At 52.7% G+C, this 23405-nt stretch overlaps 2 protein-coding genes across 3 annotated transcripts in view; one reads left to right on the plus strand and one right to left on the minus strand.

Annotated features, from left to right (window-relative positions):
• Positions 1–3634, plus strand: LOC122372168 (WD repeat-containing protein 74-like). The gene is made up of 7 exons (XM_043349060.1): positions 1–105; positions 392–626; positions 1140–1356; positions 1714–1815; positions 2106–2213; positions 2577–2771; positions 3158–3634. Exons 1-7 carry the CDS (start codon positions 51–53, stop codon positions 3503–3505), a joined length of 1260 nt encoding a protein of 419 aa, XP_043204995.1. The 5' UTR covers positions 1–50; the 3' UTR covers positions 3506–3634.
• The window catches only part of LOC122372167 (fasciclin-2-like), a 27313-nt gene continuing 7536 nt past the window's right edge, over positions 3629–23405 (minus strand). For both annotated transcript variants that reach the window (XM_043349058.1, XM_043349059.1), the window contains 6 exons: positions 18620–18757; positions 12993–13142; positions 7466–7653; positions 6284–6400; positions 5734–5878; positions 3629–5370 (listed from right to left, as the gene is read on the minus strand). In XM_043349058.1, coding sequence (XP_043204993.1) covers positions 5156–5370; positions 5734–5878; positions 6284–6400; positions 7466–7653; positions 12993–13142; positions 18620–18757 — 953 coding nt within the window. In that variant the 3' untranslated portion in view covers positions 3629–5155. The remainder of the gene's footprint in view (positions 5371–5733; positions 5879–6283; positions 6401–7465; positions 7654–12992; positions 13143–18619; positions 18758–23405) is intronic.

Here is a 23405-nt window from a genome sequence, read left to right on the forward strand (position 1 = left end):
AATCTGGAAAACGTAAACAAAAAGCAACATGGCAGCCCCCAGTAGCAGCCATGCCTCGACACTGTCATAACGTATATGTCGGGGCGGAGACTGGTGTACTTAAAGGTACTGAAGGATTATGTTCATATGGTTATGCTCAATAAGCTGGTCTTAAGTTAATATGAATATATTGTGGCATTATTGCAATTTGGCATTTTATGTCTTCACAGCTTAAGTGCTTCAAAACAGCACATCATTTGTGGTATTTAATTCATCTATTACATCATATTGGGCAGGATGTGTACAGTCTGATGTTAAAACAGCATGACATATACAGGTGTTTTGTGCTAGGATGCAATGCATGCCTGTTTATCTTGGCTGTGTCAACTAACAATTGCCATTTATTTGTCAGGAATTAATGTCACTGAGGGCGAGGTGCAGACGAGCAACTTCCACAATTTGACAGCACTAGAGCGGGAGAATGAAATCTGCAGCATGTGCTGGGGTGATGACGAGCAGCGGCAGGTGCTGCTCGGCCTGCGCTCACAGCAAGTCAAGGTGTATGACACTGTTCAGGGCACGTTCACCATGTCACGGCAGCTCAGCTCCGGCTCTGGGCCAGTCATCGGACTGGCCAAACATCAGGGGTGAGTTTTCGCCACCAGGATGAAGTAAAACTTAAGACATGAATGGGACTGGTGGGCAGAGACAGAAATAGACAGATGTGAGCTGTGCACTGCGCAGTGTTAATGTTGTTTGCTGGATATTAGATGTGGAAACTAGAATGCAGGATGGTTTATCAAAACAAATGTGTAAAGAATTCAGCTTAGGAAGTGGATGAGCCATTTATATAAAAGCCGTTGCAATGTGGTCTCAGTCAGTACCTAGGGGTTTTAGTATTGTTGATGTTTTATTGGATCATATTTAGACCTAATAAAAGAGGTAACCAGTTTTAATAAGTGATGGCTTAGATTGTGAAAAGCATGCTACTTTGTCATTGATGACATTGCAGTCATTGTTCAGTGTTCACCAGATTGTTGAATGTGTCTTCTACACACTTCTCAATAATCTACCCCACTGGCTTCCCACACACTCCATTACTTTCTTACAACCCCTTCCACCAGTCTTCTGACCTCCCTCCCCTGTTTATCGCCATCCAGCGCGGTGATCACGGCCGTCGAGTCCGGTATTGTCACCCTGTGGCGGTACGCCGAGTCGGAGCGGGTCTCCGTGAACGCACTCACCACCGGGGAGAAGCTGTGTCGGATGCGGCAGAGCCCCGCCGACTCGGCGGTGCTCGCCACAGGCGGTCAGGAGAACGACCTGCAGCTCTGGGACCTGGCGCGGCCCGAGCATCCCGTCTTCAGGGCCAAAAATGTGAGTCTGGGGTAGACGTGATAGTCGGAGCCGGAGGCTCGAGAGCGGCCTAATATTGCGAGTTATCGATCGCTGATGAGTTACCTACCTTGTTTTATGTCTTAATTTGGAATGTTAGTCGAAGTATAAGTTAGTCGAAATGTATCGTGTCATTATTCATGCATAGTAACCTAAAGTAACAATCGATATCGAAATGTATCGTATCAATATTTATGCATAATAACCTGACAGCAGATATTTTAAGCGTAAGTGCACTTCATAATATCCTGAACGCCGTACTAAAATCCCGATAGCACCTGATTTCGCTGAGCGGAGTCTGACGGCGTCCCCTGTTTGACCTCACTATGACCTCGTCAGGTACGTCCGGACATGCTGGACCTGCGGGTGCCGGTATGGGTGTCCGACATCACCTTCCTGGAGGATGCCCGGCGCGTGGCCACCTGCCATAGACACTCGGTGGTGAGTGGACCGGCTGATCGGCTGGCTAAATCAGCTGCTGTCTCGTGATGCCATGTGTGACTGCAGACTGACGGGATCGGCATCTAGCGCTGAACGACCGGCTGTCACTATGAGCCGTAGGTTTACGCTATCACTTGCCATTTTCATTGGTATCATTGTCGTACCGATGATATTGATGCGTTTTCATACGGTTATCATTGTCGTTTTCATCACTTTAAATAGCGCTAGCGCGTCTCGTTCTCGCTATTTACGTAACCAACTAACCCTTCTCTCCCCGTGTGTCACACCAGGTTCGTCTGTACGACACAGCGAGCGGCCAGCGGCGGCCGGTGATGTCTGTGACTGTGGGGGAGGACGAGCCGCTCACCTGTCTGTCCCGGACCCACCGAGACCACCAGGTGGGTTCACTCGCGTCATCTCTGTGACGGGGGGGGGGGGGGTTCTCAACTGTCTGTCCAGGACCCACCGAGACCACCAGGTGAGTTTCGTCCCGTCATCAGCTCATTAGTCGGAAAGTACTGGAGCTCTTTAAGAGGAATTGTAGAATGCAGGGCTCCCATATGGAGGGCTGCAGCGGTTCCCTGACGGGGGGCACTTGGGCTTCTAACCGATACACTTCGTTTCGAACTCCGAAGCCGGCCCTGGTTTGAGCCCTCTCTGATCACCGTAAATGTGTACCATCCTTCAGATGCTGGACCTCCTTCCCCGCTCACCCTTTTGACCCTCCTTCCGGCCTATATGGCCTCTGTGCGTCTCATCAGGTGCTGGTAGGCAGCGGCCGCGGCCGGCTGGAGCTCTGTGACATCCGTATGGGCCGGACGGTGCTGGCGCTGAAGGGCGTGGCCGGCGGGGTACGGGAGGTCTACTGTCACCCGGAGAGGTCGTACGCTGCCAGCGTGTCACTCGACAGGTTCCTGCTGCTGCACGACCTCGACACCAAGAAACTACTACACAAGGTAAGGGCCGTGGGCAGCGTGTGGTTTCAAATGCGGATTTAATTGGCTATTATCCTAATTCCTAATGATATTGGTTCGGATTGGCTCGAAGGTTTGCCGCAGCTGTTTGCATTGTTTGAGTTTGAACTATCAAACACACTTGACTGCCATTTTTCATCACCCACGGTTTCTACGGTACCTGTGGTTGCGATTTCAGCGTTTTGTGCATCTGAACCTGCGCTTTTTATGGCCGATTTATATGAAATCGCGTCATTTTCGTTAGCTGTGCGTAAAACTGCTATTTTCCGTCAGGTGTGCAGCCTGACTAACGCCATTTCCCGCCATATCTACCTGAAGTCGCGCTATTTCCCGCTTGCTATGCTCTAACTCTCGCCATTTCCCGCCAGGTGTACCTGAAATCTCGCCTAAACTGCGTGCTGATGCGGCGCAACTTCAGCCTGAACCCCGAGGACGCCGAAGAGGACGAAGTCGAGGACGCTGCGGTACAGCCAGCACCGGCTTCCACAGGTCCAGAGCTGGAGGACGAGGAGGACGACCTACAGATCGTGGAGGAGTTCCTGGACGTGCCTCCTGAGGAGACGAAGAAAAAGAAGAAGCGAAAGCTGCCCAAGCTGAAGATTTCTGGGGAGGATGTGGCAGACGCGTCACCGAAGAAGCCAAAGCTGCCCAAACTGGTAGATATGTCCAAAAAGAAGAAAAAGAAAAAGGTAAAAGCTGGGGAGTCCAAGGGCTGAGTTGTGACTGGGAGGGTTATTTTTGTATGACACTATATGATGCAATGTCAGAGCAGTGTTGAAACATGTGTACCTCGTACTACGGTATGTTGTTGGAGGACGAGACCAGAGAATACAGCGGGCCTTCGAGACGGGTTTATTGTACAGGTAATAACATGTTAGCGGGGCGGCTCAGCCTCTCAGTCGCTGCGATCGAATCTAGATGCTGGATCTATCCGCGGATATCCGTGGATCTGAGACCCCCGAGCGACCACTGAGCGCCGATCCGCCCCGCGGAATTAACACCAATAACTGTGAAGCGCGTTCAACACCATCTAGAGTAGATTGAGAGGCTGGGGCCGCACTGGCCTCTATTCTAACCGGCCAGGGGGCTGTTCACGGGTACCGTCTCACCCACTGCGGTAGGGGAGGTCTTTGGGGCGAGCTGACCCGACCCGGCCCGCCGGGCTAGTCTGCCCTGGTCCGGCCCCTCAGTGGGCCTGAACTCTGAACTGTCCTTTGGTATTCAGTCACGACTAGCGTCATTACAATGGGCCATCGGTTGTCGAACACAGCGGTTCTAGTCGTGAAGGATCCTCACTCCCGAGTGGGGAAAGCTCCGTGTGCTCAGATCTGACACAGCACGTCAATGCTGCTCGCTTCTGACAGCCCGACACTGAGCGTACTGACACACCAGACACACAAGCTTCTGACAGGTGACACGTTTTCTGTCATGGGCCGTAGTGACAAAAGAAGTCCTCCGACACATTAGGTAGCCTCTGTGACGCTTGGTATATCCTCTGAAGGTTGACATTCTCTGACACACTCGCTGACACTCACTCGCCAGTCACACTGACTGTAAACTCATCACTGAACTCTAATGCCCTGATCCCGCTACTAACCTAAAACATCCCGACTTGACCTCGCCGATAGCGCACATTCAACACAGCCGACTCTGGCGTCGGTTTGACCACGAGCGGGACAGTGAGGGGCGAGGACTCACACATCTACCGACCAACACACCAGGCGGCCGGCACAGTCGCGTGCGCCGCTTCGCGAGTCATACAGGGAAACATTTCACTCCGAGAACAGAACGAACCGGGAAACTCCTATTCCCTTCCATCGCGCCGGCAGCACCGACCGAAAGTTTGATTTCACGTGACTTCTCGCGGCCGGCACCGCTTCACTGTCGACCGCGGCGCTATCCGACGAGACCAACCGAGACGAAACGCAGCCCGCCACGGCAGAAGAATGACCCCGCAGGGGCCAGCGTATAACTGACCGGGCGAGGTCGTGACCTCGAGACGAGAGGCTGTCCTGTGACCTGGCAGGGTCGCGGGCCGTATCCGCAAACAGCACGACACACCACTCTCTCTCCGCACACACAGCTCCGCGAGTCCGTTCTGCTCGCTGTCCACCCCGGCACCTGCCGCGGGTCTCCTCTCACTCAGTAGTTCCACCTCTCCCCGCGGGCGGCGCCACCGTCGCCGCACCTCGCTCTGTCGTTTGGTGTTTCTCTCTCTCCGCCGCCCGCCCGCCGTGTTCTCAGACCACCAGCGCGGCTGTGGCGTCGCCGGCGGGCGCGGCCGTGGTGCGCGCGGCCGCCGCGCCCGCCGCGCGCCGGCGCAGCCGCTGGAATGCATCGGACAGTGCCCAGCAGGAGGGCGGCGCTCATAAGACGAGCAGCGCGGCCATCAGCAGGGAGACTAGCAGTGAGAGCACCACCGGCTGGGAGCCGGCCGCCGAGGGGTCGCCGCCGGCGCCGGCCGCCGCCGTCTTCTGCCGCAGACCGGCGCTGTAGTCGCCCCGACCGGCCTCGTTCACTGCCGCCACTCGGATCACATATTCCGTGTTCGGTCGGAGATTGTTGATGGCGTGGGTTCCGGCTGGGGAAAGGGAGGGAGGTGTTAGAAACGGGTCACGGTTGTAGATAAACCGTCAGTGATGGTTTGAGAATCCTAGCTGAAGTGTTTTACGATAGGAGAAGCAGCACGTCCATCAAAGAGATCTCAAAACATTCACGACGGATGTTACCGCTGAGACGAGTCCAGATATCCAAACAGACTCATTCCTCTCCTCGGTAACCAAACTGAGAGGACGGATTGAATATCCCATCAAAGCTCTTATCCTCCTAAAGATACACTACACACACCTTGTGCCATGTCCCCGTAAGCGATCACATAAATCCGTCGACCTTTCACACACTACCAAATCTCGTCCCTCCCCTCCCCTTCCCCATATCCACTCACTGGACTGAAACTCGACGGCTGAGGCGGTCGTCCAGGCGGCGTCCTCCGTCTTGTACTCGGCTAGGTACCGATCAGCGACCTTCTCCTCGGGCGGCACGCCAATGGACAGCGTCAGCCGGGTGCTCTCAGTCTTGGTCACACGCACCTGTCAGGGGGGAGGGGGTGTGAGTGTGCCGCGGGGACATCTCTGGACGCACGTCTGATGCGTCACTGAACTGAACTGGAGACCGTTCACTAAATAGCGATATGGGATACACGCGACACGGTTTTGGTTGAGGCAAGAGGTTCGAAAAAGAGCTACATAAATTTACATCCGTGATCATAGACCTATGTATGCAGAGGTGACGTCTATGCCGGGATTGACTTCATCCGTGAGCTGAACGGCGCCCATTAGTGGCCAGCTCGTTGGCCGTTTTCTGATAGTTCTGGAAAGGATCGCGAGCTGTACTTATATTCCAATTTACTGCTGTTTTTTTTTTTCAAATAGCGTAAAACAGACTTGGGTCGCTAAGTGGAACCACCGATATTATATATCCGATCCCGTCCTTACCTGCGGCACGGCCGGCTTCTCGCCCTTTCTCAACTCGATCGAGTGCGTGATCGAGCCGAAGTTGTTTCTGGCCTCACACGTGTAGTTGCCGAACATTGAGTCGTCAAGGCCGCTAACCTGAGAAACACAGACGAACGAGCACGGGTGAATACAAGCACCAGGATAACCGACATGCCGTGAACGTGGGCAATATAATGTATTTTTAACATGCTCCATTTTGTTGCACTCGAAAGGAACTTTGCAATTCGACAGCGTTGTTCTAAAATTCTATTGGTATTACGGTTTTGTATGAAAAAGCAAATCGTAGTACTCGTAAACGTAAAAGAAATACAGAAAACAATAATTGACAAGCCCGACTAATCATCTAGATGTTATCCACTGAGAAAAAGTTCGCGTCACAGCTCGGGGCCGGGGCGCCGTCTAGCCGGCATTTCTTGGCCTCTGTCTAATCCCCCGACCTCTGATACCAGCCGCGAACTACGCCCGTTCGCCGGTCCGCATCCCGCTCTATCTCTCCTCAATAAACTCAGTGTGTCTACCACCCGGCCTAGCGGACCGATTGGCGGTAAAAAACGGCGAGCCGCTACCCCCCCCCCCCCTTCTCGGAGAGGAGCGGTCAATAGATGCCGGCGCCAGACGAACCCCCACCCCGCGGCCCGGCAGCCGACCTGACCTCCCGCCGCGCCCGCGCAGCCACCGACTGACCTGACCTCTCCGATCTGACCGGCGCACAGCGATCTCACTCGGGTCAATGAATATAACTCGGCGTAATGGTTATTGAGCCGAAAGTATTGTGATTTTGTAAAATAATAACAGCAATAAATATAGCACGGTTCATCAACCGGGTCGGAATATACGCAAATATGCGGCTAAACACATAGCTTAGCAAACGTTTAATTGCGATGTCCATTTCGTGTTGTGCGGCACAGCATAGCTACAGGCGCCTACAACTAGCGACATCTATGGAGAGAAGTGACATTAGCCAGAATCGCCCCCAGCGTGCGCAGTCCTATGTAGCCAAATGTTTAGACTCCTAAGTTTTTACAACGAATAAACAGGTGATATTTAACACAGCGTCCGAGCAGCACTTGATTTGAAATGGCAGATTTCGCCATCCTTACTCATCCAGCTGCCTTCGGTAACAGACGACCTCATCTACTGCTCCATCAATTCCCATCTCACCTGTAGCACGCTCCTGTCCTTCTCGGCGCTGATGATCTGGTAGTGGTCCTGCTGTTCGAGCTGCTGTCCGTCTCGCAGCCAGGTGAAGAAGGCGGACGGCTCGGCATCGGCCCGACAGCTGAGGTTGGCGCTGCCGCCCAGGAAGCCGAACACCTCCCTCTGATGTGGGCCGACCCACTGCGGCTTGTCTGTGGGGGGGGGGAGGGGGAGGTCAGGTCACAGGGCAGAGCCGACCCACTGCGGGTTGTCTGTGGGGGGGGGGGGGAGGGGAGAAGAGGATAAGTCACAGGGCAAGGACCACCCACTGCGGCTTGTCTGTGGGGGAGGGGGAGAAGAGGATAAGTCACAGGGCAAGGACCACCCACTGCGGCTTGTCTGTGGGGGAGGGGGGAGAAGAGGATAAGTCACAGGGCAAGGACCACCCACTGCGGCTTGTCTGTGGGGAAGAAGAGGGGAGGTCAGGGCGTAGTGGGACAAATAGAGGGGAGGTCAGGTCACGGGGCAGAGCCGGGCCCACTGCGACTTGTCTGTAGGGGATAAACGGGGAGAGGGGAAGTTGGAACACGGTGGGACGGACCGATCCACCGCAGCAGCCGACAGGGGAGAGGGGCGGTCAGGGCATGGTAAGACGGGACGGACCCATGCTGCGATTATTTAGTTGAGACTTGTACAACTCCACGTTGTCCTGAGAATGAGTGTAGCGGACTTTTGATCCATGAATTGAGAGATAAGCGGGAAATGGTTTTGGTGCATCTCTAGCTTTTGATGATTGTCACATTTGCCGATTCGTTCGTTAGGCGGATTGGATCTCATTCGGATTGACCCAAATAGACGTGCGGTTATTAGGTACGTCCCATCACAGCTCCATATTAGAGCATTTGACAAAAAACACACACACACACACACACACACACACACACACACACACACACACACACACACACACACACACACACACACACACACACACACAGAATAGCACGCTGATCGGCTGTCAGAATCAGTGTATGCAGATAACGCCGCGGGTCCAAAGCACAGTGGAAGTATTTATATTTGCCGCCGTCTTATACCGTTTTGGTAGCATCAATTCTGTGACGGTTGGTGGCGTATTACAACATAAGAACTAAGGGCTGATGACCAAAGGCACATAAGTGACGAAAAAATGCCTCGGGCAATTTGCATCAGTCCTATTGGTTTTTGTGCAACAGCACCCCTAGCTTTCGTTGTCACAGTGGAAGGAGATATCTTATTTACGACACGGCTTTCACCGAGTATTTACTTCTGACGCCTTGTGAGTCAGTCATGTGAAACTGCAGTCCCCAGTAATCCTCCCGGCGATTTTACGGCCATTGGTCCTAGCTGTGCCAATGATAAAGGAAGACGAGGCGCGCGTCCGGGCACCGAGCTATAAAATCGAAACGATCCAGTCCACCAGTGTTCGGCAGACGCAGTATATACCAATGTACAGTTAAATATAACATATGTTTATATAATTAGCAAATAAATTCAACTGGATTTAACTCAAATATATCATATCTTAACGGTATGTGTGCCTCTGCAATTTTTTTCAGCAGCAGACCGTGCAGCGCACATAAATATCTGGATGGAATTGGTTCACGCCACATAGCGTTACAGCTTTCAGTCCCAAGGGACATCAGCATTCCGACCATCGAGTCCGTGACGGCCTTCTGTGTACCCTATCACGTGAAGGTCACCGTTCACAACGTCGTGTTCCCTGCAGTACACACAGCGATGGCATTTCAAATCAACTGCGACTTAGATGTCGACATAGAGCCGAACACAGACTAAATGAACGGTAGCAGCTGGCGAAAGCAATCGAATAATACGAAATATGTGACAGAAATGGCTACACGGGGCAGCTATGGGTCAGTTCCTTATGGTGCAGGAGTCTTCCCATCGACTTTGCCCGCCTAAGCAACGTGGCTGGCATTCGGGAACTATGGGAAAGCCATTAGGTATCCCGGCTATACCTGGCAGGCAAATGACACATTGACATGCGATGTTTCTATTTTGCGCATTGCGATCATCGCAATAAATCATTCATCAGTAATTGGCACATCTGCAAAACGATATAATTTCGCGGAAGGGGCAAGGGCTGTAAACAATTTTGAGAATCAGGAACGTCCACAAAACAGAAGCTAACGACTTGAAGTCGTGATGTCATTCGAGCGATAAAAGGATGATCTTTTCGGCTAAATGTTGGATATCCTGGGCCCAGAAGTAGGTAAGTACATCCATCGGGATTTTACCTGGCTAGCTGGCAAAATTTCAACGAGATGAATGTGCTCCATCCCAGCAGAGATTTGGACAGTCATCGGACAACGAAACAGTTTCTCGAACACATCTAACGATCTACGACCCGAAGAATTTAGACATATAGTAACATGCAACCGAGAGCTTAGAGCTACGGTCAAGTTATTCGGTGGTCTATTCGTAGCTCGAAATATTCATATAATATGTCGTATGAATTCAGTGGCGATTCCACAATTAGAAGCGATGTGCCATCGCCTGACCTTTGTCGCCTTTTAAAACGGCATCTGGGCCCTCGGCCCAAGAAGGCAAGGTTATCTCAAATTCAAGACCATTATCTGCATCACGATAAATTCTTGCAGATGAAAATCCCGGTCACGCAGCGCCAGCTGGCTCAAGGGACGCCTGTTGGCATGACAACCGAGAGCTGACCCCGTCTCCTTGCCAGCCGGTGAGTTTAAGGCTGGCGTCCCAAACACATGTCTAAAATGGGCGGCTGATAGCCGGAATACCAATGAGATAGGAGTGTGCCGATCGGGCCAGGACCGTCGGGGCCGTGCCAAACTGGCACCGAGTAACTCAGCTCAGCATTTGTCGCAGAGGTTTGGGACTCTTCGGATATCCAACCTTGGTGACGCATCTTAGTAATTTAGGCTCTTGCATAAGCAAATGTGTCTGGGTAAATAATTGCTGGGAAGGCGAAACAAAATTCGATCCGTTATGGTAGGTCATAATTTCTAAACTAAATCTGCGAGATAAATCTGCCTCCTCCTGTGTTACCTATCTGCCTATTGAGTATGAACTGCTTTCAAAGAAGTGATAGGCATCGTCATGAGTCTATTAGCTGGTCAAAATCCGTCTCTTGCGACATTCGACAAATAGCTGACCTATCATAAAAAGCGCTGGTCGATTCGTGCCGAATGCTCTTGGAGACCACAATTCTTCCGACTTTGAAGGGAAAAATACGACGGACGGCCAATTGAGAGTCGGCTCCAAATCGAATATCTCTCGAGCGGGACTGAATTTCCCAGATAGAACGAGCTGACATGACATTATCAGACTCAGAACCCGAATACAATACCACTATCACCGAAAAACTGCACCTCCTTGACAACTGGAACGAGTATCGCACATATTTTATAATGCATCGCTTCAAACATGAAGCCAAACAGCGAAAATCACAACTGAAATCCACTGCATTGTATTACAAAAGCATTCACGACAGGAACTAATTGCAGCGATTCTCCATTTCAAAGGGGAACATCTATCACCGGGCGTCTAATGACGTCACTAATGACGTCACTAATTACTCTGCCGGAGGAGCGGGGCGCCATCAATACCAGTTGTGTCGCCGTGTCGTCCCGACAGTCCGCTCCCGGCGACGGCTAGGGCGCAGATTGCAGACCGCCTTCCCGGAACACCCCACAGGCCGAGGTGGCACTCGGCCTTATTGCGCCGGGGTGGAACGGCACTCGATATACCCTGGGCGGAGCGGCACTCAACTGTGCTGAGATGGGGGTGAAAAGGTCGCCGACCGATGGTCTCAGCGGCGCCGAGAGCAGCTTATGAGAGAGATGGCGGGGGCATGAGGGCAGCTCGAATGAGGAGACGTGAAGAGACTTTTGGGGAAGCGGAGAGATCCAGGAAAGACGGAAACACACAGAGACCGAGACAGGGTGAGACAAAAAGATCAACCAAGGAAACGTGGGAAACCTGTTAGGGAGATGGCAAGATTTCCTGAAGATACGAAGACCCACGGAGACTGGGAGGCGTTTTGAAGAGACCGGAAGATTGTTGGAGAGACGTGAGTGCTTTACCGAGAAGAAGTTCAACATGGGATGTTTCAGCCTTTCCAAACAATTTATAGCAATATAGACTGACGCAGTGACGGTGCTGAACTTATTCTCGTTGAAATCCTCAAGACCCAAACAATATCTGCCGAAACCCGAGCCTTCCAGCACACCACGCGCTGATGTCGGCGGGGTGGAGACATTCTGCTGTGAAATATGAGACTATGGGACTCGACGACCGACGTTCGGAACGGCGGCTGCGCCCAGCGAGCTGTGACGACGTTGGCTCCATGACGGAAAGTCGACGTTGGACGGCGGACGGAGATGTCGAACTGAGATCACAGTCGGCAGTCTGGGACCGGCAGTCTGTGCAGTCTGCTGACAGTACCATCACCGAGCCATCAGTCCGAAACTATCGTTTGGTGACAGTAGTATTACAGACCGTCCCACGGCGAGTGGTTATCCGATGTGACAGACGGCTCAAGACTTTGGAACTTGTTTCCCCGTATTCAAGACTATAGAGCGACCCCACTACATAGATTGAGTGGGTCAAACTTAGGGGAAGCAGTTTAAAAGCCTCTCCATGTGACACGAATGACGACCAACTAGGAAACGAGCTCTTAGACGTTTCCGTTTATCAAGGCGTGCTTTCCTTGAAACTCTACGAGCATGGTTACGTTCACTGCCTCTTCGTATCTGTCCTTGTTCAACATACCAACAAATGGTAGCTAACTCGCTGACAAATTCCACACCACGCAAGTCCATTTGCAGACACCTAAAGCGCGGCTCACACCCCACAGACAATCTGATCCACTCCGTAGAGCGACACTCCGAACTGCGCTGAAGCCGTGTCGGAGCAGCCGGAGCCGAGTTGGGACAGACCCATTATCGGCGGTCCATGTCGCCGCCATAATGGAGCCCGGCGCCGGCAGCGGGCGCCCATCGGATGCCCCAACAGCCGCGGCCGCCGCTAACTGTCGGCCGTATTTCAGCCGATAGTCGACGGCCGATCCCCAGCCCAGAGGCCCCCAACCACAAATGACGTGTGCCGCCGTCAAATGAAAGCTGGACGAGCTTTCCAAGATGGAGTGGTTGATTTTCGACTCAGATGATATCGATGTTCCGCAGTAACGACCACACAAAAAAAAAAAAACACGAAAAGAAATTTCGTTTATGAAAGAATCCAAACAGTGCAATCTACCAAATATCATTTTCAGCAATCATGGCGTTTGCAATATCGCACAGGATATGACCGAAAAACAAAGAGTCCATTAGCTGTCATTCGGCCTCTAAGCCTGATTGTTTCACTATACCCATGTGAATCTCCGTTCATTATACAGCAAATCAGTAAATACCGCTATCGATACCCCCCTCCCCCCAGCATGGCTCAATCCCACCGGTATACAAAACACACCACCTCTTAAACACTCTCCCCCTCCCTCTCCCCTCCTTCGTCGTGTACTCACACTGAACCACCAGCTCGATGTCTGTCTCGCGCAGGTCCGACTCCTTCTTGTTGACGTGGGTGGCCTTGCAGCGGTACTTGCCAGAGTCCTCGCGGCTGACGTCACGAATGATGAGACCGCGCGACTCCTGGTCAATGTCGTACTTCTTGTCTGAAATAGCACGGCGAGAACAAGGTCACAGTTGAACAGCGGCCTAATTCGTGTTCGTGTTTGTGTTCTGTCATGTTGTTCGATGTAGCTGCCTCGGTCAAGCTCGTGTAGTTAGTCTGGATTTGTTGGAATGCATAAAGGCCTTGAGAAAACACGACCGATGAGATAAGTCATCCTTGTTTATATAATTGTTTAGTCAGTTTATCCGTTATCTATTGACATGAATCGTAACTCAACTTATCAAGTTATGGGTGCCCTGAAATCAATAAATATACCTAATTCAATCAGCCACAATGCCCTATATAATTCGCCACCGCTAAATTCTAGCCGACTCCACACAATCTGTGCCACTGTCTTCATGACACCCCCGTCCCATCCCGCCGCGGCTCAGTGCGGAGAGGTCGGAGAATCCCGGAGTAGCCGGGCTGTGCCGCCGACACGGCCGACCCATCGACCTGATGGACGGCCCAGTCATGACCGGCTCAACTCAGAGCTGACGCCGCCGTCGTCGGCCAAATTAGCTCTCTAGTATGTCGTTGCAGGTCATGACGGTTGGTGGCACCAGAACATGGGATGTAACGGAGTTGGAAAACATGTGCCGGATTTTCAGCAAGCAATGGGGAGAGAGAACAGAAAGACTTTGTGAGGATTTCGGGAGGGACACTTTCACGTTCAAATAACTGAGTCAACATTCTGGCGCTAATATTGAGCCTGCTCCCGCTTCAGCACTTCTCAAGCACCGTTTTAACACTTCCGAACGCTAAATATCGTCATTCGTCCTGGACTTCTCGGAAACCTACAGTTCCAGCCTACATCGAAAGATATTTTTCCTCGGGTAGTCGATCAGGGATTGTTATCTCAGATTAGGCAGTTTGTCCCATCTCATATCAGCTTACCTCTAACTCACATCAGCCTTATTGGTCCCGTGACTTTCCTCCCCAAATGATGGTGTCTCACCCGACCCACTCAGTCCCATTTCACACCATCCTATCCTCCTTCCAAACCGGCCCATCCCTCCGACCCGCAGACCTTTCAAAACTTCGCTGTCCCATATCGGACCAATCTGATCCACTCCAGACCATCCTATCCCGTCCCGAACCAGCCCATCCCTCCGACCCATAGACCGTTCCAACTTGTCTGACCCACACCAGACCAGCCTGTTCCGCTCCAGACCATCCTGTCCCCTTCTCAGACTGCCCAGACCCCTCGTCTGTCTCGTTGGTTTTCCGTCCGGACCGCCGAGAAGGCCATTTCCTGCTCTGACCTGGCGTGGCCGGTCGTATCCGGCGGAGGACGTGGCCTTAGAACGTCCGTCCGGCCGCGCCGCAAACGCCACAGGCACGCCAAACACCGTCCCGAGTCGGGATGATGACGGCCGACGGAATGTCGCATGACGGAATGGTACCGAAGCCGCATGATGGAATGGCATGACGTGTCCGCGCGGCGGAGGTTACGAGGAAATGCGGAACGAGGGCGGTGGTGGGAGCGTGAGAGTTGATGGGGCGTCACGGAGAGGAGGAGAACGAAACACGAAACAAGTTGGAGAAACACGAAATATGCTAGCGAAACACGGCTTCGGTGAAAACTGCAAGGTGTAAGTATTACAAGGGTGAGGATTTTGGAAGTTGATTTTCTCATCACTGAAGACTGAAGCACAAACTTGATAATTTCGGAACTGCCAATTCGGAACATTCCGATCATCGAAGTACTTTCAAATAAGCACCATCAACAACAGTGTTTCTCCTCATAAACTTCATAATGCGAGAATAGGATTGCCTATATACGGACAACGCTCACTATCCATTGGTCCATGGGTAGAGGCCACCAGTTCCATACGAGTGCGGGTCAGCGCTCCCATAAGCCGCTCTCTATTCATGGCTGCTCCCGGCGCCCCGGACAGAAGGAACGGATCACCACACAAAGCACAGCCGGCGGCCTGGCTCCTCGATCCTATGAGTCTGTCGTGTGTTCCCACCCCCGGGACGGCGAGGCGGGCTCCACCGTCAGGCGACCGGCCGCAGAGAAACGGAGGAGGTCGGCAGAGAGCCGGAGGGGGCCGGCAGAGCAGAGTGAGGGGGACCGGCAGAGCAGAGAGAGGGGGCACCTCGGGATGCCGGCTGGAATCAATAGCCAGTTGGCGGGACCCCAGGGAGCGGCGCCGCGGCCGACTTCCTCTCACCGACAGCGTGACCGGCCCGAGCGACAAAAACAGACGGCGACCGTCGACCAAAAACGATATTGGTACTCGGCTGTCGGCGTTAAAATTCATGGCCGACGACAGGCACAGGCGAGATCGTGCCATCCACGCTGAGGTCATCGTAAAAACGAAAACTCGCTGAGTACCGATGCACATCTAATGGCAAAATAGAGTTACCGTAAGCCTGTTACTTACATACATCGTCGTGAACAACACAAATACCCATGTAAATGCTATCTATTGGCCCACACAAACATACAGGGGCTCAAAGCGATTTAGGTTTATCATCATTGAAGCAAAATCAACAATAATCTGTGAGATGGTAACGATACGGAGCTTTCTCCTTTCTCTCCCTTTCTTACAGCCTACCTCTCTCTCTCTCTCTCTCTCTCTCTCTCTCTCTCTCTCTCTCTCTCTCTCTCTCTCTCTCTCTCTCTCTCCCTTCTCTCTCTCCCCCCTCTCTCTCTCTCCCTCTTACATTTCCATTTTTCTCTCGTTTGTCCCCAGATAAAAGTCAGCGATGTATCAAATAACGACGGCATCGATTGATGACTTTACAATGCAAAATCTTCTGAACAGCATTTCCCCGTTTCAACCCGACTATTGAATACATGGACTATTCATCTCCTCAGCTCTGTCCTCTCTGCTCTCTGTCCTCTCTCTCCCCTCTCTTCCTCTCTCTCTCTCTCTCTCTCTCTCTCTCTCTCTCTCTCTCTCTCTTTCTTTCTTTCTCTCTCTCTCTCTCTCTCTCTTTCTCTTTCTCTCTCTCCGCGACGAGAGACCGGGCGGGCGACTCTGAGCTCTAACCCCCTCCAGCGGCCGGGGCGGCCCTGATTGAGTTTTAAACATGCATCACCTACAGATACAGACCGGGGACGCGCCTGGCGGCGCATCGAAATCGGAAACTCCAAAACTGTCCACCGAAATCGGACGCCCTAAAACGAGCGCCACGTGCCGAGAGTGAGAGGCCATTCCACTCTGGAGACCAGGCGAGTTTGGGTCTGAACTTTGTCCCAATGGATAAACTGCAGGGTAAAATAGGGCTGTTCAGTACAGTCCAATGGCGTTTGGTTGGTGAAATTCGTGCCAAAGAAATGGAGAGCCGCTGAATATCTCATTGAATTGGGATGAGCCGAGCTGAAAGTTATTCTGGATTGATTGCAATGACGAGAAGGTGCCTAAGTAAGTGGGGAGGGGAAGAGCTTCAAGATCAAAACTTTCTGTCCACAATTACTTTCATTTGACAATAAAACAACGGCAGATAGCTGTCGCAATTCGTAAACGATATATTGTCGAGAGGCGTCGGCCCCGAGGTCCCTGACACTGCTTGGGTCACACAATGCCTCCGGGCAATCAGCCAAGACGGCCATCCAACTATCGAGGAGCTCGCACTCGCACCCTTGACCATCCACAGACGCAGCCAAGTGACGCCAGCAATGTTTTGTGCGCAATCAATGCCAAGGTTCTCAGCTACGAACGATAAAAACAGCAAACATTTGAGATGACGAAACTTAGCAGCCCATCAGTCAGGTGGGGAGATACGCCTGGTGCCAAAAGCCAAACAAGAACGCCAAAACGGCGCAAAATAGCGCGGCACTCGACGACCGTCGCGGCGTAATCCGTTGTCGGCTCGGGTCAATCAGCTGTCTGCTTACCGACCGTGGCGAGGTCATCCGACCGGTCGAGCGAGCCAAGAACGCCGGGGAACTCAGCGGCAGACGCGGCGCGCATAGTTTGAGCTCAGTCTGGCTCGATTGGCAGCTGACGCAGAGAGGGGTCGGCGACATGGCCTGGGGCGATCAGATGGGACAGAGATAGAGCACGGGGGAGAGGGTAAGAGGGTGGAGTTGGGGAGGAGAAAGGAGGGAGAGGAGAGAGAGAGAGGGAGAGAGAGGAAGAGAGAGAGAGAAAGAAATAGATAGAGAGAGAGAGAGAGAGGGAGAGGGAGAGAGAGGGAGAGGGAGAGAGAGAGGGAGAGGGAGAGGGAGAGGGAGAGGGAGAGGGAGGAGGGAGGGTGTCTGGGGTGACTTTCAGAGTGTCAAAGACCGGTGTGAAGGGGAGGAGCTCTCGGGATTCGTCCAGCTCATTTTAGAGCATGCATACATACTGTTATTTGGAGGACTACTGCCAACTTGGAGAATAGAGCGCCAAGTTGGCGAGTTTCAGCACGTTTGAGTGGACGAAAGTGCCATTCGAAGCCGTCTTAAGACGACAAAGGTAAATGAACTTCACAGCCAAGAGATTCCGACATACACAGTCTAGTCAAGGCTGCTTGGTTCCCACCCCATATTTTAATCATTCTGATCGACCAGATTTAAGAATCAAGAGAGGCAAATGATCAATGCAGTAAAGTGTAAATGCATATGCAGATGCACCTCCTACATCCTTTGAATGAGCAAATTTGAAGCATCAAGGGTAATGCTAAATTTCATTACATTCAAGCACAATTTAGAGATCATGCCTTGAAGGCTTGTCCAACCAATACCCCATGTTTTGATGGCGGAAAACCCCTCAATCAAAAAATCAAAATAAATCCAGGTGAGGAGCGACTTCGCAGCAGCGGCCGCCATTCCACTGAGTAGTGATTCGAACATAATCTAGTTTTGGGAAACCATGTCTGAGGTGACCCTAGTCCGGAAATTACCATCATTGGATAAGTGGATATGTCCCCATTTCTGAGAATCCGTGCTAGGGGTTAGGTATTTGGTTCTCAGAATCCCTTCCCGACCTTTCCCTCGTCCTGCCCGGACATGTCCCGTCTCCGGGACCGGGCTGTGGCTGCTCTCGCCGCCGCGCCGGTCCCGGAACCCTTTCCGTTAATCAGGACAGAGGCGGCGACCGGGTCTGATGAGATGGATCCCTGATCGGCTCAGACACCGCGGGTCCGCCAGCCGGACCGAGACAGAGACCGCGCGGGGTGCATCGGCCGGAAGTCGATAACCGGAGGACAGATTTGGATGGAGGAGACACGGCGGGTAGCGGCGCTCAGCTGTGACCAGCCAATGACAAGTTCTTAGCTCTGAGATGGCCTGCTCTCTGAGAGACTCTGTGTTCACTATGCAGTGTGTAACCAGCAATGCTTGGTCCCATCTTCGTCCGTACACGCTCTTCCTAGCAATACTCACTCAATCCAATCCCTACCAGTACTCGCACAGTCCCATCTCTATCGGTAGGTACTCGGTACTCACCCGGTCCCATCTCTAGCGGCGCCACCCCTCGCCAGGTGACCACCGGTTTCGGTACTCACTCGGACCCATCTCTACAAGTACTCGGTACTCACCCGGTCCCATCTCTAGCGGCGCCACCCCTCGCCAGGTGACCACCGGTTTGGGCTCGCCGGTGACGTCACAGCGCAGTATGAAGTCTGAGCCCTCGGCGGCGTACTGTACCTTCTGTTCCGGACGGAACTGGATCGGCTCTGGAACACAGGGGCGGGGCGGTCAGATATGGGGCGCTTTGGTCAGACTGGGGCAGTTACTGTTAACGCCAGACCCCTTGAGACCCTAATTTTTCGCGATTATTTTTAAATGCGTGGAATAATTTCAACCACATTTAGGAAATAGCCGTTTCAAGACCTGCCGAAACTTTTTCTTCAAATACATTTTGTTGTCACTTTAATGTTTGTGGCACTTGTCATTGACTCGTAATGTTAACTGTTTTTCCATCCTGGATAGAGGCTTTCATACGTCATATGACATTAGGCTCCGCCCACGACTGCGGCATTGACCCGTGCCCATCAGCGACCTCTGTACAAACGACACCCCTGCCATCTGTAAAGGACTATGAATTTCGCTGACGCTTCACGTGCTATGAATCAAGTTCAGTAGACGGTCAAGTAAATGTTAGGCTCTTGTTGACTCTTATATATAGAACCAAGAGGACCATCACTCCTCAACCTACTACTCACACATGCTTCGAACAAACGTTAACGATTCCTAACAAATACGATTTTCGATGGAGGATATCTGCTTGGTGAAATACGAGCGAGCCTTATGATGTGAAGCGAAGGCAATTAACTTATTATTGTGTTGCGTTGATCGATGGGTGCATAACGATGTACAGTACAAATCAGCAGCTACTTGATGACATCCGACATCCCATTATCGCGTTATCTGCAACGCCATAGGCTTTAAATACAGGTGAATATTTCCTAACCTTGTGTCAGGTATATGCCATCTGCCCGTCATTTGCAGCTTATAAAGATCAAACAAATATCCGCGAACATATCAGCCTTGTACAAGCAATGCGCATTTAGCATTCATTGCTCCTAAGTCATCATGTCACTCTTTGGGCACTGTCAGACAAGACGTTACGCACAACTCTGCCGGCTTTCGGCACCGCTCGACCGTCCCCGCTCCCCGCCACAGCGCGAGTCGCGCGAGTGACCGCGCGCCGGCCCGAAACCGCCGCAGGCCAAGACCACAGAGGCGGGGCTTAGCTGTGACGTCATAACGTATCACAGACTGACTGGTGATAGCCTCTACACACCGGGTGAAATCTTGCTCGAAATTTAACATTACGAGTCAATGAGAGGTGCCTGAAATATTGAAATGGCGACAAAATATCTAAATTGTAAAAGTTTCGGCAGGTCTTGAAACGGCCATGTCCTGAGCTTGGTTGAAATTCTTCCACGCATTCAAAAATGAACGCGAAAAATTAGGGTCTCAAGGGGTCTGGCGTTAACAGTAGGTAAGATATGAATCGTTTGGACTCAACTGGGACAGCTCGGTCACACTGGGGGTAACTAATTCGGTTAACCTGAGGAAGTTCCTTACGGCCTGGACTAGTTAATTCAGTACGACTGGAGCATGGTTCGGCAGACCAGAAGTAAAACAGTTCGGTCAGAGTGAGAACTGAAGCTGTTTGGTTGGACTGAACTACAGAAACTCGTAGGTCTGATAACGACGCGAGGCTCGGCAACGGGCAAACTAGGTCTGGAACGCAGGTGGTTGAGTTATCCAGGGGCGGATCCAAGGGGGGGGGTCACATGGGTCATGGCCCCCCCTTGAGGCCCGGGGGCCCAAAGACCTGCCAGGGGCACCACCGGCCTATCACTTATCAGGGGTATCACAGTCCTGACAGGGGCACCACAGGACCGCCAGGGGCACCACAGGTCTAGCAGGGACACCACGGGCCTGGTGCCCCTGGGCCCTGACAGGACTGTAACGCCCCTGACAAGCCTGAAGTGTCCCCGGTAGGCACGTGGTGCCCCTGACAGGCCTGAGGCGCCCCTGCAAGGGCGGTGGTGCCCCTGGCAGGCCTGTGGTGTCCATGGCAGGCCTGTGGTGCCCTTGCTAGGCCTCTGGTGCCCTGACAGGTTTGTAATGCCCCTGGAAGGACTGTGGTGCCCCTGGGCCCTGACAAGCCTGAGGTGCCCCTGACAGGCCAGTGGTGCCCTTGCTAGGCCTGTGGTGCCCCTGGCAGGCCTCTGGTGCCCCTGACAGGCTTGCGGTGCCCTTGGAAGGACTGTGGTGTCCCTGGGCCCTGACAAGCCTGAGGTGCCCCTGACAGGCCCGTGGTGCCCTTGTTAGGCCTGTGGTGCCCCTGGCAGGCCTCTGGTGCCCTTGCTAGGCCGCTGGTGCCCCCTGGCAGGCCTCTGGTGCCCTTGCTAGGCCGCTGGTACCCCTGCGCCCGGAGAGGATTGGTGCCCCTGAAAAGTCTGAAGTGCCCCTCGGCAGGCCCGTAGTGCCCCTGACAGGCCCAAGGTGCCCCTGCGAGGCCGGTGGTGCCCCTGGCAGACCTCTGGTGCCCCTGGCAGGTCTGTGGTGCCCCTGGCAGGTCTGTGGCGTGCCTGGCAGACCTGTGTTGACTGGTGCCCCTGCTAGGTCGCTGGTGCCCCTCACAGACCTGTGGTGCCCCTGGGCCTTGACAAGCCTGAGATGCCTGGCTATGACAGGCTCGTGGTGCCCCTGATAGACCAGTGGTGCCCTTGCTAGGCCTGTAGTGCCCCTGGCAGGCCTCTGGTGCCCCTGCTACCCCTGCGCCCGGAGAGGACTATGGTGCCCCTGAAAAGCCTGAAGTGCCTCTCGACAGGCCCGTGGTGCCCCTGGCCCCTGACAGGCCCAAGTTACCCCTGCGAGGTCGGTGGTGCTCCTGGCAGACCTCTGGTGCCCCTTGCAGGTCTGTGGTGCCCCTGGCAGGCCTGTGTTGACTGGTGCCCCTGCTAGGCCGCTGGTGCCCCTCACAGGCCTGCGGTGCCCCTGGAAGGACTGTGGTGCCCCTGCCCCTAGGGGTGCTCATGGGCCCAACAGGTCCGTTGTGCCCCTGACAGGCCTGTCGTGTATACTTGCTAGACCTGTGGTGCCCCTACTTCCTGGCAGGCCTGTGGTGCCCCTGGCGGGCCTGTGGCGCCCCTACAAGGCCGTAGGTGCCCCTGAAAGGTTTGTGGTGTCCCTGGAAGGACTTTGGTGCCCCTGACAAGCCTGAAGTGTCAAGGACAGACCCTTTAGACGCCAGGGTCAAGTTCGTCGGACTGACAACGATTTGCTTACCTGATAACGTTCCTGGTAAGTACTCACTACTCAGCGTCCACAACATATATACACATAGCATCTATGCACATAGCACATTCATATATACTTGCTTACAATTGGTAAATGTGGTTGTGGCTAAGAGTTAAGATACTGACTAAAAATAAAAAATAAAAAGAAAAAAAACTGAAAATGGGGGCACCACCAAAATGAAGTGGACGAAATCCGTTGAGTTTTTAATTTTGGGTATAGGTAGGGGCACCACTTCGATTCATGACCCTCCCCTTGGAGTTTTCCTGGATCCGCCCCTGGAGTTATCTGATACATTGGTTTGGCAGTGCAGGAGCGGTTGGCACAGCTGTTACAGTATCCAACCGTAATTTGTCTTAAATTACATTACTTAACTCTTAAATGATCGTTAACGGCATACCTACATTTCAAAAGAGCACAATAGAGTTGAAGAGTCGAACAAATAAATTGAAAGATGGCTGTGCTAAGGAAGAAAATTGAGGATCGGAAACATAACAATTATATGACAGTTGAGCCTTTTGTTTGATACATTAACTGCGCGGTGTCTGCTGGTTAAAACCAGTTATGTGCATCGCACACAGCCCGCATGTGTTGTAACAAGACAGAGTGTTTGTGATTACGCCGAAGGCGGGCGGTCGAACACATTTGTCCTCATAGCTGGAGCCGCCGGTAAACATTCAGTAGCTCGGAGAGACACACGTCAGCCATTAGTCTTGGTTTACGAGACCTGACAACCAATACGGGTACCGGCTCGGCTAAAGTGTGTCCAAACAGGAAGCCCAGTTTGGGAACAGGGCGCGGCGGAGCGGGTGGGTGGGTCACTCGCCGGACGCTCCGCTCAGAGGCTGTCCCGCCGCGGGGCGCGGATGGACCGCTTGGCATACCGTTCAGACAGGAACCGGCCGCCACGTGGTGCCAAATCTCCAGCCAGGAGCGGACGCGGCTCCCTCAGTGGTGGTTGTTGTGTTTGTGATTCACCAAACGGCGCAGATGAAAAGCAGCTGAGTAACGATTTTCCCGTGATGAATTTAGCTGTTCACAATCGGCATTATGATAATGCGTAGCTTTATCAATGACGTGACGTTTTATTACTGTGACTCTTGCCCCGTGTTGCGGCTGTGATCTGTTGCCGTAGCAAGAGCGCAGAACAGAACAGATACCGTGCGCCGTTCAGAGTATGTCATGCTGTGCCGCCGAGCGTGGAAGTATTGCGGTACAGCCTACCAGTACAGGTATCGCGCTCACGGGCCGGCCGAGTCAAACCGGGCGCCTCATTCGGTAAAACGAATGCCGCTGAGATACTTAACGTGTGCACACTGCACAACGTACCTAAATGCACCATCCAGGTGATGCATCTGGTTTGAATAACTAAGTTTAACTGATTCGACAATGTGGGTGAAACGATCTTATTACACAAATTCACCAGCATAATTTAGCATAAGCCTTGAACTGTTCTACGGTGCAATAGGAATTGGAGACATGCTGTTTTTACAGCATATATCCAACAATTTCTGGTGTTGCGTATCACATAATGCACTAAGCGTTGCGCCGAGTACCAAGAATCGA

The sequence above is a fragment of the Amphibalanus amphitrite genome, unplaced genomic scaffold (genome assembly GCF_019059575.1).
Source record: "Amphibalanus amphitrite isolate SeventyFive unplaced genomic scaffold, NRLGWU_Aamphi_draft 001325F_arrow, whole genome shotgun sequence".
NCBI classification, from domain to species: domain Eukaryota; kingdom Metazoa; phylum Arthropoda; class Thecostraca; order Balanomorpha; family Balanidae; genus Amphibalanus; species Amphibalanus amphitrite.

Bases quoted from the DNA above. Each gene is read 5' to 3' on its own strand.
- LOC122372168 (XM_043349060.1), top strand. From the start codon at position 51: ATGCCTCGACACTGTCATAACGTATATGTCGGGGCGGAGACTGGTGTA. The intron at 1,816-2,105 runs GTGAGTGGACCG...GTGTCACACCAG, and splicing joins CCTGCCATAGACACTCGGTG to GTTCGTCTGTACGACACAGC. The intron at 2,214-2,576 runs GTGGGTTCACTC...GCGTCTCATCAG, and splicing joins GGACCCACCGAGACCACCAG to GTGCTGGTAGGCAGCGGCCG.